The 18,938-nt window shown below is 31.1% G+C and overlaps 4 protein-coding genes across 6 annotated transcripts; 2 read left to right on the top strand and 2 right to left on the bottom strand.

The window, feature by feature from the left end:
- Window positions 1–624: 624 nt before the first annotated feature.
- LOC123921231 (putative pentatricopeptide repeat-containing protein At1g68930) lies at window positions 625–6,426 on the top strand. 2 transcript variants are annotated; one of them, XM_045973684.1, is made up of 2 exons: window positions 625–3,069; window positions 5,184–6,426. In XM_045973684.1, the coding sequence occupies exon 1, from the start codon at window positions 799–801 to the stop codon at window positions 3,040–3,042; it is 2,244 nt and encodes a 747-aa protein (XP_045829640.1). In that variant the 5' UTR covers window positions 625–798; the 3' UTR covers window positions 3,043–3,069; window positions 5,184–6,426. The 2 variants fall into 2 exon arrangements, 1 of the variants encoding a protein (XP_045829640.1); XR_006814003.1 differs by having other exon boundaries at window positions 663–4,362.
- On the bottom strand, window positions 4,075–5,483 carry LOC123921233 (peroxiredoxin-like 2A). Its single transcript, XM_045973686.1, has 4 exons — window positions 5,282–5,483; window positions 4,696–4,804; window positions 4,291–4,611; window positions 4,075–4,202 (listed from the first exon to the last, which is right to left on the bottom strand). The coding sequence occupies exons 1-4, from the start codon at window positions 5,374–5,376 to the stop codon at window positions 4,164–4,166; spliced, it is 564 nt and encodes a 187-aa protein (XP_045829642.1). The 5' UTR covers window positions 5,377–5,483; the 3' UTR covers window positions 4,075–4,163.
- Window positions 5,397–6,309, bottom strand: LOC123922970. The gene is made up of 3 exons (XM_045975623.1): window positions 6,113–6,309; window positions 5,482–5,892; window positions 5,397–5,408 (listed from the first exon to the last, which is right to left on the bottom strand). The coding sequence occupies exons 1-3, from the start codon at window positions 6,263–6,265 to the stop codon at window positions 5,397–5,399; spliced, it is 576 nt and encodes a 191-aa protein (XP_045831579.1). The 5' UTR covers window positions 6,266–6,309.
- Window positions 6,427–8,670: 2,244 nt separating the features above from the next.
- Window positions 8,671–12,232, top strand: LOC123921230 (amino acid transporter AVT6A-like). Of its 2 annotated transcripts, XM_045973683.1 has the most exons (6): window positions 8,698–9,213; window positions 10,093–10,245; window positions 10,334–10,537; window positions 11,163–11,628; window positions 11,806–11,917; window positions 11,997–12,232. In XM_045973683.1, exons 1-6 carry the CDS (start codon window positions 8,751–8,753, stop codon window positions 11,997–11,999), a joined length of 1,401 nt encoding a protein of 466 aa, XP_045829639.1. In that variant the 5' UTR covers window positions 8,698–8,750; the 3' UTR covers window positions 12,000–12,232. The 2 variants fall into 2 exon arrangements, with proteins under 2 accessions (XP_045829638.1, XP_045829639.1); XM_045973682.1 differs by having other exon boundaries at window positions 8,671–9,213; window positions 11,806–12,232.
- Window positions 12,233–18,938: the final 6,706 nt, after the last annotated feature.

Below are 18,938 nucleotides of genomic sequence, written 5' to 3'. Positions count from 1 at the left end.
AGAATTAAAAGTAATAATATCATGTATTACTTTGTTTTTATTTTCCAAACATCATTGTAACATAAACAAATAGATAAATTTTTTAAAATTTGCTCCATTAACAAATGAGATATGCATAAAAAAAATTATATAAATTTTTTTTGTGTCAAGCAAATGACAAATAATTCTACCGTTCATTACACAAATGTGAAATTTTTTCACACGGGGACATGGGCTAAAATACTCCAGAAGAAAACAAATGTCTAAAGGAGAGAGATGACGATTAAGAACTAATATATATTAACCGTTAGATTAGTTTTTGCTTAATGACATTTTTTTATGAAAATAAAAGAACAAATATACGAACATGTGGGTTGGGAACGGGGAGTGGAGTATCACTCTCTGTTCTACCATTTCTCCTTAAAATCTCCAAAATTTGGATCATTTATCATATTTAAATAAATTATTACATTAAATATAAAATTAATTTTACAAATAATTAAAAAAGCCACAAAATATTGAAAATTTAATAATCCATATTTTTCATGTGTCAAAAAAAGATCTATATTTTTCATTGAACATTAACCCAAGCATTTGCACGGTAAGTTATACTAGTTTAAATTTATTTATAAAATTTCACCCTATGGCGGGGCATATATATAGATTATCTCGTTTCATTCCTGTCTGCAAACAAAACCATTTCATTGAATTCATTCATTCATGTTCGAATGTTGAACAATCCAATTCCACTCCTCAGTCCTCACCATCTATCTATCAATCTCTTCTTTCCACCCCACATAACAATTCATTTACAAATACATGTCACTGTCACATTCCACTTCTTCCAACCACTACTGTGCATTGCTCAAACTTTTCTGCCAAAACCGCAATATCACAAACGCAAAAAAGCTCCATTGTCACATTATCAAATCCATTCCAAACCCAGAAACCTTTCTCTTAAACAATTTCATCAGCTCCTATGCAAATCTCGGCTCAATTACCTATGCCCGCAGGGTGTTCGATCAAATGCCTCACCCAACTCTCTACTCTTGGAACACCATTCTTTCTGCTTACTCTAAACTGGGTCGTTTTCATGAGATGGAATACATGTTTGATGCAATGCCAATACGAGATGGGGTGTCGTGGAATTCACTTATTTCGGGATATGCTGCTTGTGGTTCTATTTATCGATCTGTAAAGGCTTATAATTTGATGTTGAGTGAAGGGTCGTTTAATTTGAATCGAGTTACGTTCTCAACTTTGCTTATACTTGCATCGAAACATGGTTGTGTTCAATTGGGTAGGCAGATTCATGGACATGTTGTGAAGTTTGGTTTCATGTCGTATGTTTTTGTTGGGAGTCCTTTGGTGGATATGTATTCAAAGATGGGAATGATATCTTGTGCAAGGCAGGCTTTTGATGAGTTGCCTGAGAAGAATGTGGTTATGTATAATACGTTGATAACGGGATTGATGCGGTGCGGTAGGCTTGAAGATTCCAAGCGATTGTTTCTAGATATGCGAGAAAGGGATTCGATTTCTTGGACATCGATGATTACCGGGTTTACTCAGAATGGATTGGACAGAGATGCAATTGATTTTTTCAGAGAGATGACACTGGAAAATCTACAGATGGATCAGTATACGTTTGGAAGTGTTTTAACTGCTTGTGGGGGTGTTATGGCTTTGCAAGAAGGCAAGCAAGTTCATGCTTATATCATTAGGACAGATTATAAGGATAATATATTTGTCTCCAGCGCTCTTGTTGACATGTATTGCAAGTGTAAGAAAATAAAATCAGCAGAAACTGTTTTCAAGAAGATGACTTGCAAGAACGTTGTCTCTTGGACTGCAATGTTAGTGGGTTATGGACAAAATGGCCATAGTGAAGAAGCTGTTAAAACCTTTAGTGATATGCAAAAATATGGGATTGAGCCAGATGATTTCACCTTCGGAAGTGTAATTAGCTCATGTGCAAACCTTGCAAGCATAGAAGAGGGTGCTCAGTTCCATGCCAGAGCTCTCATTTCTGGCCTAATTTCATTTATTACTGTTTCCAATGCTCTGGTTACATTGTATGGTAAATGTGGAAGCATTGAAGACTCACATAGACTTTTTAGTGAGATGAGGTTCAAGGATGAAGTCACATGGACTGCACTTGTTTCTGGCTATGCTAAGTTTGGTAAAGCCAATGAAACAATCAGGTTATTTGAAAGCATGTTAGCGTATGGTTTAAAACCTGACAAGGTTACATTTATCGGGGTTCTTTCAGCTTGTAGTAGAGCAGGTTTAGTGGAAAAAGGAAATCAGATATTCGAATCGATGATTATGGAACATAGGATTGTACCAATTCAAGATCATTACACTTGCATGATTGATCTCTTCAGTCGAGCTGGGCGGTTAGAAGAAGCGAGGAATTTTATAAATAAGATGCCTTTCAGGCCTGATGCAATTGGTTGGTCAACGTTGTTAAGTTCGTGTAGATTCTACGGGAACATGGACATTGGCAAGTGGGCAGCCGAGTTTCTTATGGAATTAGACCCACATAACACTGCTAGCTACGTCTTACTTTCAAGTGTATACGCTGCTAAAGGAAAATGGGAGGAAGTTGCTGGATTAAGAAAAGATATGAGAGATAAGGGTCTGAGAAAGGAACCGGGATGTAGCTGGATCAAATATAACAACCAAGTGCATGTTTTCTCTGCCGATGATAAGTCACATCCATTTTCAGATCAGATATATTCTGAGCTTGAAAAGTTGAACTACAAAATGATAAAAGAGGGTTATGTGCCTGATATGAATTCTGTTCTGCATGATGTTGAGGATTCAGAGAAAATTAAGATGCTTAATCACCATAGTGAAAAGCTTGCAATTGCCTTTGGGTTGTTATTTATTCCTCCTGGTTTGCCCATACGAATAGTTAAAAATCTGAGGGTTTGTGGGGATTGCCACAATGCAACTAAATATATATCTAAGGTCACCCAGAGAGAGATTCTTGTAAGAGACACAGCCCGGTTCCATTTGTTTAAAGATGGAATGTGTTCATGTGGAGACTTTTGGTGATTGTGTATTGAAGTCATTGCACATGAGGTAGCCTCTATTTTCTTTTGTATTTATTAAACTTCTTCACCATCCCCCATTAATTATTTATTTCTCTTAGATTTATTAAACTTTCTTTATAAACACTTTTCGAGGCCTTATCTCTAGTCAATGTGGTACTTGAGTTTTTCCAATAAGCCCCCTAACCCCAACACTATTGGGCTTTTTGCTTGAAAATATAGTATAGGCTATGATGCCATCTTAAATTTGAGTTTAACCCCACATAACCGGCTTTAAGGTGGGTGGTACTGATTCTCTATAGACTTCTTTTTTAGATCTTATCTCTAATCAATTTTTTCAACTATCAAGTGCATCTTTGGAGATAATGATTTTTTTTTTCTCTCTAAATAAGACAATATTTCATATTCAATTACTGTTTCCCTAAACGAATCTGTATCTTAATAAATTCATTACATTCTATAGGTATATATATAGCTCGTTTGGCCTGGCTTTTTTTAGCTTTTTATTCTCTTTAAAATGAGAAGTTGGGCCAAACACTTTTTTAATAAAGCTCTTAATTATAAAAAGCAATTTTCTTTTTCAATGTGGAAAATTGAATAAAATAAGCTAGCTTAAAACCTACTTTTAAAAAAATATTCGGAGCTTTTTTTTGTACATACTTATCTTTTATTTTAAAAATATTTATTTATTTATACGCTTGATTGTCAAAAAAAATAAATTAAGTTTTTAAAAATATATTTTACCAAACAACTTTTAGCTTAAAAATAGCTTTGAAGCTAAAAAAACAACAACCACCAAACAACTTTAGCTTTTTTCTAGAAAGCTATTATTTTCACTTTTAGCTTTCGGATTGCTTATAAGACCTAAAAAAGTCAGGCCAAACGGACCCATAGTTTAGTTTACTACTTTCTAACAGAAAGCAGATAGAAAAACTAAAATTTTAGTCTATTTCATCAATTTAAATTGAAATTCAATTAGTGTTGATCCATTTAGGCTGCATGAGCAACTGGTAACTTCTATATTATACAAAGTTGTACAATGATTGTAGTGGAGATGAAATCATTTCAAGGAACAGAATTGTAGTGAATACACGTGTGTGCAATGTATGCAATCACTGTTTCCTTTCAAGGCTGCTCAAGTTCACCTTGACCTGGCTGTTGTTTCTGCATAAGATTCAGAAGATTTAGTTAAAGACTGTCAAATAAAGTGGAGCGATAATCATATGGGACAAAAAATCACAAGAACAATAACCTGCAACTGGGTACAAATTTCGATTACTTCGGCTAGAGGTGCCCAATCACCAAAGTTCATCTCAATAAACTGGTAAGCAATACCAGTCTTTCCACTTCCGACTATGAAGAGTCCACCCTTTATTTCTCCTTCCCCTCTAAAGTTTTTTTGAAATCCTGTAGCTTTTGCACGCTTGTAATTGGAAATTGCTCGTGGGTTCAGTAAAAATCCAGAGAAAAACTTTTCCTTGTGCAATTTTCCCCCTCCAAGAGCTTTGAAGAAATCCTTACCCCGATCGAAAAGTACAACACCACCCCAATATCGAGGCCAGAAATCTTTGATCTAATCCAATATAATAATAAGTCCACTAAATATTAGTTGTTGATTGAAAGAGCAAATAATTTAAGTAGTTGTTTTTGCTAATACCTCTGACTCCATGTGCTCATGAACAACCGCAAATAGTTGTACCCCAAGTGCATCAAATATGGGTTTCCTGGAGAAGAGCTTGTGTGCCTCTGCTCTGCACATGATGCACCTGTTTCATGATCAAGGAGAACTAATGAATGATAGCTGATTTTATAGCTTAACTTCCAAGTACCTGGATCAATCAAAAGTTCGATTCTATCTGAACTGGTCATTTTCAAATGACATCCAGTGTTCGCAAATATTCAGTCTTGATTTCAAAAATCTTTTATAATTTAATCCGTAACAATTTTCGCATAGAACATTTTTGTTCTACTTTTGCATTTTGTTCATCCCTGTTGTGTATACTGTTTCTTTTATTTCGTATTTATTTGTTCTGGTGCAGTATATATCATATTTTGTTATCGTTTTCTTAAGCATACTAGTAGTTCTAACTGGTCACTTTATATATTTTGCCCCCACTAAAATTCCTGGATCTCTCACTTATACAGGCTTACTTGTCTGAACTCATGCATACCGATGTCTTACAACTCACAAGGACACACATGCAACACAATGACGGAAATTACAGAGTAATGTAAGAATTTACCCTGGTCGCCGGAGACAAAGGAAAATAGCTGGTTTGTCTCGCCACAGTTCTCCTGCTTTCATCGGAGGTGTCTTCATTTTCATCAATGGTTCCATGCCAATCTTATACTCTGGAGTTAGTTTCTGAACTGAGATATTTTCAATAGCAGCATAAGGAGCAATTTGGTCGCTGATTGGGGGAGGTTGCACACAGCCACACACTCTAGGCTCAACTGGCTCAGAAGCCACAATCCCTTTAAAACTGTACCCGTCTTTAATCTTTAGCTCAGTAAGTGATTGTTCAAATGATCTATCAGAGGTTGCATTACTTCTAATTTGCATTCTCATCATACTGTTGGAACCGTTTGATGCAAGATTCTTTGGGATGCTTTCATGTCTATACATCATGCTGCTTCTTCTCCTAGCCATCATTGCACGTAACTTAAAGGAATCGTCACATTTTGTTCTGTCTATGAAACGGGCAATATGGCCTCTCTTCATGTCAAACTGAGCAGAAAGGTCCATAGTACTTAAACTTAAAAGCTCTGGCAGACCTTTTCCAGTGGCCTCTAGCTTATCTGCATATTGCATCAGTCCACGATCGTGTAGGTATGACCTTATTCCAATCGAGTCCTATGCAATAAGAAAATAAAGACTTAGAAACATTAATATTATAGTTGATATTACTTACCTTACACTCTACAGTGAGTGTTTAGAGGAGACAGATCGGATTGGAGTTATTAAACGATAAAAGTTCTGTTCCGAAAGGGGCTATAATTGAAAAATAGTAATAGCATACTTTGACATAGGCATGTTTCAAGTTTGAGGAAAGCTGACGATTAGAATAACCAACCTTTTGCCGTTGTGTCATCTTTATTGAATTCATATCATCCGAGTCCATAACCTTCAGGGTTGGCACATCATCCCAACCTTCATCCAACAACTTAGGGAGCAGCTCCTTCAAAACTCCATTCCCTATGAATTCTTCTATTGAAAATGAAGCCATTTTTTTTATGACTTGGATTGGTTTTTTTTTTTTTTTTTTTTTTTGATAATCTATGACTTGGATTGGTTGATCTGAATGAGTGATATTGTTAACATATAAATGTGCTTTTTAATGTACATTTTGTATGATGCAAGTTATGATTTAATATAGCTTTGGTTTAATGATGTGACAAGCAAGTTAAAACCATTACTCTAACCACTCCACATATCCTGCCGTATATGGCCAGTTTTATCCGTTAAATAAGAGGGAAGGAGGATTAGGTGGCTCATTAACTACCATTTTCTTTTAAGCAAAAACAATACACTGATGTTTAACTCAAGAGCGTTTAGATGAGATGACGCAAGTTTATTCTAGTTTAACCAAGGTCATTGGTTTGATCTCTGGCTTGGATATGTAGTAGTGTAAAAAAAATTAGGGAGAGTTTGCCACCCATTTGGGTCTCACAAGATTCGAGAGATTAATCTCTGCAGTTGCGCACAGATGATTCCTAGTTTACGCAAAAAATTACACAATGTTTACATTTGACAGGGACTTGTACAAAACAAATATATCAAATTTACAGGTGCATTTGGCAACTTAATTGTTACTTTATTCTTCAAAATGGTTTTTCTTATGCCGGCCAAAATCTGCCTTGCACTAGGAATTGTTAATTGTGGCCAACCATTAATTTCATTACTAGTAAGGACAGTTTATTTTAAAGTGGAATATCTCTGAATGTTCAAAGTTCTGTCTTAGTCTTACTAATAAATTAGTACTATGAACTATAATTTGTTTTCAAATGATTAATTTAATTCTGAGATAATTGTAATAATAATATTTAAGTTCTTGTCCTAAAAAATTGTAATAATAATATTTTATAGTGATATCCATAGTAATTATCAGAAGTAAATTGTAATAATATTTTATTGTATATATAATATCAATATATTTTTTCTTGAAAAGACAAAAGACTATAATAATATGAAAATGACCTAATTAAGGCACAAGGTGTGCCATATAATACAATTACGAGTCATAATGCTTTCCAATATCAAAGATAAATACGACAAAAAAAAACTATACTACCGTCCAATTCATAATTTTTTTTTAAAGAAATTAGATCAAATAATTAATGAGCTCTTTGTAAAGTGAATTATTATTTAGAAGAATTCAAATTCATTTTTTTAAAATACTTTTTAATTAAATTTTATTACCTCATGACCGAATTCTAAATTACTAGAATATTTTTTCCTAAAAACTAAGGGTTGATAAAAAAAATACTCTAAAAACAAATAAAAGATAACACTCAAGTCAAAAATCTCAAACGCATATTATAATGTTTCCCAAGTTATTTTTGTCAATAACTACTCAAAAAGTAGCACACACAAAAGAAGATTATTTCAAGGATATAGTAGTAAGTTGAGCAAGTTGATCTAAACCTTACGTGTGGCATCCAAACCAAGTTAAATGACTCTGTATGCAAATTTCTGACTTTATTATTCTATATATTTTTTTAATGAATATTATTCTATAATTAAGAAGTGTCATTTTATACGAAGTATGGCATACCTTATCAAAGAAAATATGAAGTATGGCATACTATCCTACCATAATTATATAAAGTATGGCATACTATTAATTATCCTACCATAATGTTATGGCTAAATTAGTACTATATACATTACTTTTATTAATTTCACTTTAAATTTATCAAATTAGTAAAATTATTATAATATTTATTTATTTATAATCCTTCTTAATCCGTTTAAGAAAAAACATAAAGACCATCAAAAAAGAGAAAAAAAACATAAGTTGTCACTTAAATGAGAAACGGAGCATATAAAATTTAGTAACCATTTGAATATTTTAAATTTTCTTTGTTTATAACGTTGGCAACAAGGAACGAACTTACAATCTCACGCATATAATTCAAACATCTCACCACTAAATTAACTTATTATTAATCGAAGGAAATTTAATACAAGAGGAGCAGTTTCAATAGTTTAAAAAATGACCACTTTTGCATAGTAATTTAACTATAATTATAATAATAATATAATACCACACATAAAAAATAATATAACATAGTTGAATAATAATAAAATTTATGGTGAACTTATTCTCCAGAGTTTGATCGAGTATGTATTTATCATTTAATGTCATATCATAATTTAATATTAATTTATTTTAAAATAAATTAAAATTTCAAATAAAAATAAAAATCATATGTATAAAGTACCTCTACCCAACCAAACTAAGAAGTTACTAAAAATTTATCTAAATTTATAGAATATATACTGAGAAATACCTACTTAAACATAACCCAAAATCAAATATATTTAGACATACTCACATAAATAAAAAAAAAAAAATAACTAATTAAACAACGTGATTAAATTATTTTCCATTTAATTATTTTTTCTTTCATTAGATGTAAGACTTTTTCATATATATCATATGATGACAAGTAAGAGAGAGAAGCATTAATCATTGAGATAGCATCAACATGGGGATACACAACAACAATCATCCTAGAACAACAAATGAAATTGTTAGAGAACAACATTGTCCATTGTTACATAATAGTAAAAAAGATGAGAAAATTGAAGTTGAAATTCAACAAAATGATGATGATAGATCCATTTGTAACAACAATAATGGATCATCATCAGCATCATTTACTGGTTCAGTATTCAATTTATCAACAACAATTATTGGTGCTGGAATCATGGCTTTACCTGCAGCCATGAAAGTTTTGGGTTTAACAATTGGTATTGCTTCAATAATTTTCTTTGCTTTGCTTAGTCACACCTCTTTGGATATTCTTATGAGGTTTAGTAGAGTTGCTAAGGCTCAATCTTATGGTGATATTATGGGGTGTGCTTTTGGAAGTGTTGGAAGATTGGTTTTTCAGATTTCTGTTCTTGTTAATAATTTTGGTATTCTTGTTGTCTACAGCATCATAATTGGTAACTTAATTCTACTTTTATATTATCATGTTTTAATTTTTATGTGAATTCGATGTAAAACTATTTTAGACATGTATCTGATCATATTTCACTATGTAGATACTCCTGGAGATGTGTTAGAAAATATAATTACTTAGTGTGATTTTTTTTTTTTTGATAAAAATTACTTGGTGTGATTTGATATAATGTATGTGTACTATATAGAAATTAATCACTTAATAAATAATCTAGTGTATCACTTTATTTTGACATATAATATGATATATGTTTTTGATTGGATTGACTTATTTGAGCTTATCTACTAGTATAAACACTTGTGAGACTATTTGAGAGAATTTAAGGTCCGTCTGAATTAGCTTATTTTTGAGCTTATGAAAAATAACTTATGCAAATAATAAGCTTTTATGTTAATTGATTAGTTCTCACTAGAGAAAATTGTGTCTTCATAGGCTGTTTTTTCATAGACTACATTGACAAGCTTATGAATAATACATAAAAGTTTATTTATTTTCAAAAGTTATTTTGTATAAGCTCAAAAATAAGTCAATCCAAACGGACCCTTATAGAAACAGCTTATACCATGTTCATAAGCTGTTTTTAACTTATTTCCATAAGCTCTCCATGAAAGCTAATGAAAATAGCTTATGGCTTATATGAAAACAGTTTGATTTTATTCTATCTTTCTTTTGTTGTAGAAAACACTTATACATAAGCCCTTATATGATAAATACAAGTAAATGTATACGCAAATATACATATTGGATCCAAATTTGCTTTTGCATGAGTATTTATGCTTAGAAACTTCAATAGAGATTTTCTATGATTTCACTTATCATGAAAAGTGATTAAGCTGAATGTTTTAGGCTACTTGATTTTCAGGTGATGTACTGTCTGGAACAACTTCATCTGGAAGTCATCATTTCGGTGTACTTGAAGGATGGTTCGGAGAACACTGGTCGACTGGGCGGACTTTTGTTCTTCTTGTAACAACCCTTGTTGTATTTACTCCATTAGGATTCTTTAAGAGAATAGGTACAATTTGACAGTACAATAAATTCAAGTATGTTACATGATTTACCTCATTTAGTAAGTGAATAATCAATTATTTATGTGCCTGCAGATTCATTAAGATATACTTCTGGTTTAGCAGTGGCTTTGGCAATTGTTTTTCTTGTCATAACTGCAGGAATCACATTTGTTAAATTGTTCAATGGAAGTATAGAGAGTCCAAGATTGCTTCCTAATATTACTGATATGACATCTATTTGGAATCTATTCACAGCAGTTCCTGTTCTTGTCACGGCATTTGTTTGTCATTACAATGGTAAGTTATCTCAATGTGTTCTTGATAACAAATTTCGACAACAATTTGGATGGTAAGATGGTTAATGCAGTTCAAGCATATGTTTATTACGTTCAGTTGATGATTAATGAATATAAGATAACGTGACAACTCGCAACAAATTAATCATCGATTGAACGTAAATAATTATGGTTTTGAACATCATTAACCAAGATTTTCCAGGTGTTCAACTATACATGGTATCCGTTAAGTTAACCATTGAAATTGTGTTCCAATATACAATGATATCCACTAACCACGATTAATGAGTTGATTAAAGTTCTAAATTATATTATATATATACTTGAAAGTTATGGTTAATGGCGTCCTTATTTATGGTTACTTTTTTTTTTGTTTTGAAAACTTGGTATCCGGCTATAAGACTGACTAATCCAATATTTATGGTTAATTGTGTTCAATATGGATGATTAATTTGTTGCGAGTTGTCACATCTATTTGCTTTGACCGAAAGTAATCTTTCTGCAAAGATACAATTCACACAAAAACGCTATTCTAATATTTGATTTATCAAAATCAAACAATAGTACTAAGAAATTTGAAGTACTTGAAGAATATATAAGTTTCCCTAAAGTATTGTATTTTGCAGTGCATACAATAGACAATGAACTCGGAGACTCTTCACTAATACAACCAGTTATATGCGCATCATTGGTTCTATGTTCTGGCATATACATTCTTACAGCTTTATTTGGATTTCTACTATTTGGCGAAGCAACTCTTGGTGATGTACTGGCCAACTTTGATACTGATCTTGGCATCCCTTATAGCAATGTGCTCAACGACATTGTTCGTATCAGCTACGCCCTTCACCTCATGCTTGTTTTCCCTGTTATCTTCTTTTCACTCCGCTTCAATTTGGATGATCTTTTCTTTCCCTCAGCCAAATCATTGGAATTTGATAAGTTCAGGTTTTCGTTGATCACTACTGGACTCATCTTTTTGCTCTATGTGGCTGCAAATTTTGTACCTAGCATTTGGGATGTGTTTCAATTCACCGGAGCAACTGCTACTGTTTGCCTTGGTTTTATTTTCCCTGCTGCAATTGCTCTAAGGTGTGTTTTCTTGCTTTTTTGTAAATTTCATCTAGTTCATTTTTATTCAAGTATTTATAGTGAATGAATATGCATGACTTGCTGGTTAGTTTATTCGTCTAGGGAATCTAAGCTCTAGGATGAAACTAAAAAATGTAGAGGTTTTTTCCATTTTGACCTTTAATTCTGATGTTTCAGGGATCCACAAAGCATTGCAACTAAGAAGGACAAAATTTTATCCATTGTGATGATTGTTCTTGCTGTCTTCGCAAATGTTGTGGCTATATACAGTAATGCTGATGCTTTGTTCAGAAAACACCAAAGTAAATCAAATTGAAACAAACACTTTTCTTGGCCTATGAAGATCCAGCAACAGTTTTAATGAGTGTTGAAATTGTCCAAGGTTTCGGTAGATCAAATTGAACAAGTGAATGAATGAGACCATGTTTCTTGAGATGATTTGAAGAACATTTGAGAGATATACAGAAGAGTTGTGAAAGGAAAAATATATAGACATTTATATATGAAATATTATTTTTTTAGAGTATTTATGAATGGGATTGGATTCATTTTGGAGAGCAAAGTCAGTTTAATAAGTCATTCAGTTTTATTGGTTTTCTTATTTCATCATTCAATTGTCTTAGTTCTGTGATTCAAGCACACCACCATTCAGTTTCACTGAACAGGTGCAAAAACCACTGCGCCGTTACACATTTACGTGTTCGTTGTTCATAAATTGAACTGAATTGGACCATATTAATAGTTTCCTTTGGTTCTTAAAAACCACTTTAATAAAAACTTGTTAATTTTCTCAAATCAGTCCAATTTTCTTAAACCAGTTCTAATTCGGTTCAGAACCGGTTCACAATTTCAAACTGGTTTAATTCAATTTAATTTAACTGATTTTGCACCAGTTTTCTGTTAGAACTGAATTCCAAACTGATTTTCTACATAAAAACAATGAAATCTAAACAAAGTGCAAGAAATAAAACTTGCCTACCCAACGCCTCAAAAATTTAGATGGACACCTAAACAAACCAAAGGGTTATAACCCATCACAAATTCAAGTAAAAAATAAAGTCTTCTACAAGACTTCAACCACTACAGAGTTTTCATCTTGTCAAGAATCACCTACCTAAACTGTTGCTTCATTTTGCGCAAATAATCTATTATTTCTTTCTTTCCGGATGTTCCAACAACTAGCCAACCAAACAACCTGAATGTTGGATCGCACATCTTTACCAAATAAAAACTAATAACAAAATCCCTCATCAACAACTCTTCTTCCCAAGCAAAAAGACAACGAAGCCACCTCCACCCATCACCTTGCACCCCCCACCCCACCATCTCCTAAACATTTCTGCAACTGTAATATTTTTATCAATGGCTAAGTCAAACACAATATTCATCAAATATATTTTATCCAAAGTCCAAACCACTAAAATGTAGAAACAAAAAAAGATAGCACAGTTTGACAATTTCAGGTAATAATGGTTTTTTATTGGTATTATTTACATTAAATATATGTTATTTCAAATAATGGAAAAAGTGTGTAAATAAATATTACGGTAACCATGACAAAAAAAAAGAAGCTACATATTCTTCCATTTCACTCCACAAACCAAAAAGAATGAAATAAAATACAACTTATGTTGAAATATGATGCACATTTCTAGATATTTCTAGAGTACATTAGTAGTTTATAGAATAACTTAGCATTGATGCAGATGCTAGAATTTTCTAGAACTATAACACTTTAGAAGTTGATCAAGGAATAAATCAATACCATATATGTATTAGGAAAATGTCATGAAAATTCTAGAATGTAGTATCTAGAATATACACTCATACCTATAAATAGGTAAACTATGTACAATTGTACTCAAGCCTTTGAGATGCAATGACAATAACAATAAGGCTTATTCACCATGCTACCACTACTCTCCTCCTACTACTAATGTGTTAGCTCTTGTTCCATGTTACTGAATACTTCAATATTAGCTTTCACACTACTTGTTACTATCCTTCAACTATCAATCAAAGTCATTCTACACTATCTAACTATTTTCTAAACTATCACTACTACCTCAACTACTAACAACTTATACAAAAAGCAAAACCAATTTTAGCTGCTTTACAAGAGCTTAGTGTTCACATCTGAGAAAACACCTTATATAATTACCAATGCTTCAACCCTTTTTATTATAGTCCATGTTGCAACAACCATGGACAAAAACAGATTGGCTGCTGTATATTCTGAACCTTCTTGCTTTGCAACTGATCCAATCAAACTTCCAAATCAATTTGTAATGCCAAATTTTGAGCCCTCTTTAGTCTTTCTTTTCAATGACAAGATTTCTTCTCATATCTTTTATACTGAATCCCCTGCGGTATGTTCATGTAACTAATTTGACGGCATATTAAATGAAGATACTTTACATTTTCTAATATCGGAGCCTGATAGAGTTCAACAAACTTTACATTTTCTAAGGTTGTCTAAATGAAGATACTTTACATTTTCTAATATCTTGTTCATTTCATCGACATCACATGCATGTGTCCAATAAGAATCATGCACCCCTGCAATTAAGCATTGGTTTACAAAATTTGAATTCCTAATACAAACAATGAAACAAGAACACAAAAACCATAAAATACTTTATCTTAATGAAACAATGAAACTAGCACTTTTTATTAAGATTTTGTTTGGCAAAAAATAACAAAAATCTGAAAATCTATCTTTTAGCGGATAAATTTATTGTAAGTTCACTTGAGCACGTATATTCTTCTTTATTTACACCATTCATGGGCTTGCTGGATACACATGTACAATGAGTTAAACAAATGAGATTTGTTTTTCGCGCCAGCTGAAATTCTTTACGCACCCGCTGAAACCTCGCTTTTTAGGATACAAGCACTTTTCACACTCTAAGTAGCGAGTGACAATATTTTTAATTCAAACTCAGCGTCTGCGCCTCCTAGACAAAAAAAATCATGAAAAAAAAGAGTTCGCATTTTAGAAAGCAAACTCTTTTTTTTTTTTTCATAATTTTTTTCATCTAGGGGCAGAGACGTTGGATTTGAGTATAAATTATTGTCACTCGCTATGTAGAGTGCGAACTGAAACATAGTTCGTTATTTAGAGTGTGAACTCAGTTTTAATTTGCCACTGGAGCGGTTGTGACATTATCGACCAATCACACACACCGTAAATATATCTATACTGAATTGTTACTTTATTCTATATAACCAAGTTTACATTTATACTTGCAATAGACATGTATCAAGGCTACAAGAGTTGATAAGTTTGACAGAAAATAGAAAATAGAAAATTAGGTGAATGAATGGTTCACACTTTAACTTGCAAACTATGTTTCATTCAAAGTTATTTCATCGGAGATGAGAGATGGGTGAAGAGAACAAATTTTTATTTTATTTTTTATAAGGTTCGCATCCTAGAATGCGAACGCAGTTTGCAGTTTGTTATCTATAAAACGAACTCTTTTTTTCCCAATTTTTCCTATTTACACACTAACTTTCTAAATAGCGAGAGGGGTAAATTTGGAATATCAAGTTGCGCGCGTATAAGCCAGGGGTGCAAAAACTCTAAAAAACACATTACTCCAGCCACATCTATCTATCTATCTATATATATATATATATATATATATATAAATCCTAGATAGTTGTGGAATTGCCTATCTAAACCCTAATCCACAAATCAATGAAAACTTTTCATTTAGCCACATCATCCACTTACATCCATTTAATGTGGGGTACTACTACTAATAATAATAATAATAATAATAATAATAATTATTATTATTATTATTATTATTATTATTATTATTATTATTATTATTTTGGGTTATTATTCATTTTAATTTTTTTTGTTCATTTTATTATTTTGTGTATTTTATTGTTTTTTTTTTCAAAAAAGTTAATGTTTTTGCTAATAATCTTTTGTCCAATCTTTGTAAATATAAGAAGTTGATCGATTGTCAGGACTACTTTCTAATGTTAGTAAAAAAAATAGATAAAATAAAATTTACTAATGGTTGTTATGCCCTGTATGATTTTTATCATATTCGATATTTGAGTATGAGTTAAGTTGGTTTATCTTTGCTCCAATAAGTTTCAAATTAATATAAATGTCAAATTCGATAATACAGTAGTTTTTTGGTAAGAGATAATGAAGTAGTTTATCCAACTCAGAATCCTCCAATGAGATTTATAATATAAATAAAAACTTATGTTTCAACATCGATTGTTTTCCGTGATCAATTATATGTTGTCATTTTCATAGTTATTTTGAAGAATGAGTTAAAGATATTGCTAATCAATGTTAATGAAGAAGATACCAAAGATATAAATCCTAGATAGTTGTGGAATTGCCTATCTAAACCCTAATCCACAAATCAATGAAAACTTTTCATTTAGCCACATCATCCACTTACATCCATTTAATGTGGGGTACTACTACTAATAATAATAATAATAATAATAATTATTATTATTATTATTATTATTATTATTATTATTATTATTATTATTATTTTGGGTTATTATTCATTTTAATTTTTTTTGTTCATTTTATTATTTTGTGTATTTTATTGTTTTTTTTTTCAAAAAAGTTAATGTTTTTGCTAATAATCTTTTGTCCAATCTTTGTAAATATAAGAAGTTGATCGATTGTCAGGACTACTTTCTAATGTTAGTAAAAAAAATAGATAAAATAAAATTTACTAATGGTTGTTATGCCCTGTATGATTTTTATCATATTCGATATTTGAGTATGAGTTAAGTTGGTTTATCTTTGCTCCAATAAGTTTCAAATTAATATAAATGTCAAATTCGATAATACAGTAGTTTTTTGGTAAGAGATAATGAAGTAGTTTATCCAACTCAGAATCCTCCAATGAGATTTATAATATAAATAAAAACTTATGTTTCAACATCGATTGTTTTCCGTGATCAATTATATGTTGTCATTTTCATAGTTATTTTGAAGAATGAGTTAAAGATATTGCTAATCAATGTTAATGAAGAAGATACCAAAGTAACTTCAAATGTGATGTATAAATAAGTTTTTTAAATGTATAAACATCTATATATATATATATAATTCCTAGATAGTTGTACAACCACTAATCTAACCCTAATTCACGTCAGCCACTTATATCCAATTAAACCACTCAATAATGTCACATCACTTCTACTTACATCATTGTCATCTCTATACACTTTTTCACATGCCTACATTTATATACCTATGACTTTTCATTATACACCTACTCAAACTAATAATAATAGTTTTTACTAAATTATACACACTAATTAATCTTTTATACTATATATTGAATTATAGTGTCCAATTAAGAATCAAATGCACAGTGTATGAGTATGAGCACAAACCGTTTTCATAGTGACATGACAATTTATGGATTACCAATATTTTGGTAGATGCAATAGGATTCATTGTAATCTTTTCGAAATGTATAAACACATCTTTAATATCTATCTTATATTTACATCATTTTTTAATTATTATCTTATTTAATTATTATCTTATTAAACTTTTGACACATAACTTTTACAAACTTGCGATTTTTCATTTTTAAATTTTATAAACTTTTGACACATAACTTTTACAAACTTGCGATTTTTCATTTTTAAATTTTATAGGCTTAATTGAACATTTCGGCCTTATGTTTATTTTAGTTTTTAATTTAGTCCCTTAGGTTTAAAACGTTTCAAGTTAGTCATTAGTCAAATTTTAGCTTAAATCATCCACGTGGTTAACAGATTTTCACATGTGGACAACTTAAGAGGGTGCCACGTGAAAGTTTTAAACAATACGAACCCAAAATTTAACGAAAAGTTAGATGAAATTAACTAAAATTTTAACGAGAATAACGAACTTATATATTACATTAGTATAAGGGACCAATTCGAACTTTTTACACGTAAGAGACAAAATTGAAAACTAAAATAAACTTAAGGGATCAAATATGCAATTAAGTCAATTTTATAATAGTACTTTTGTCCCCCAAACTTTAGCCTTATAAAAATATTACAGGGGGTAAAGCAAATTTCACTCATATTACAGGGGGTAAAGACCTATTAACCCTTATAAAAATTAGGTAGTCAAAATTGCAAGTTTGTAAACATAAGAAGGCAAAAGTGCAATTTAGGCAAAAGATTAAAGTCGAAGACTTTTATAAACTAAAAATCAAACTTATTAAAAGAACTAAAATGATGAATAACTTGTTATAAATATTAGGCAAATTACTATTTTGTGATTGTTTGGTTTGAGTGAAAGTGAATATATTCTAAAACGAAAGAAAGATATATATTTAGTAAATGACATACTTACTCTTATATAAAATAAGATAATTGATGTATATGTAGAAATGTACATTATTTCGGTATTAAAAAAAAGAAAGAAATTAATTTTGTCAAAAAAGAGAGAAAGAAATGTACATTATTTATTATTTAAATATTGATTTGATTATTAATTTATTTTTGTAATTAATAACTTTTACTAAAATATACCACCGCACCAATAATAACAAGTAAAAAAGTGCAAAATAAATGAGTAAAGTGACCCATAGCAAAAAAAATATAAAACAAAAACGATGGTACTAAAAATAAAAGTGGAAAAACGAAGGCTTGAGCACCTCGATAATTTGGAGATTTATAAATTATACTCCTCTGGTTCTATATATAAGAGAAAAATTACTTTTTAGATTCATCGGAAATTCAATGTATTTGGTCCATAATATAGACCAGACACATTAGATTCTCTATGAATCTAAAAAGTAGATTTTTTCTTATATTTAGAACTTCATTTGTGGACGAAAACAATTTTGCGATTTTTCATTTTTAAATTGAAATTCTGGTATCACTAGAATGATGTTATCAAAGATGTCCCAACAACAGCTTTATGATTAATGTTGTTTCTATTGTTGGCACATCTTACATAACATGTAAAATACTGACAGAAAACAAATAAACTGCACGAGTAATTGTTAACCCAGTTCAGCCAACTGCCTACTATGGGGGATACCAATCCAGGAAGGAAATCCACTAATAGTTCTAGTTACTAAGACCTCCAGCAAACCCTAGGATTTACGCCTTACACTAAGACCTCCAGCAAACCCCTGGTTTACGTCTTATAACCTCGACACTACTCATGCAACTTCTGCCTAGGAACTCCTAGACATGAGATCCCATCTCACTTCCACTCACTCAACACAACCTGTGTTGTTTATACAATGTTGGAAATGATGTGGTAACAACTTACCAAGACACTACTTCACTCTTGCTTA

The sequence above is a fragment of the Trifolium pratense genome, linkage group LG4, assembly GCF_020283565.1.
Source record: "Trifolium pratense cultivar HEN17-A07 linkage group LG4, ARS_RC_1.1, whole genome shotgun sequence".
NCBI classification, from domain to species: Eukaryota; Viridiplantae; Streptophyta; class Magnoliopsida; order Fabales; family Fabaceae; genus Trifolium; species Trifolium pratense.
The sequence above is the reverse complement of the archived record's forward strand: the minus strand, read 5'-3'. Positions and strand labels throughout refer to the sequence as shown.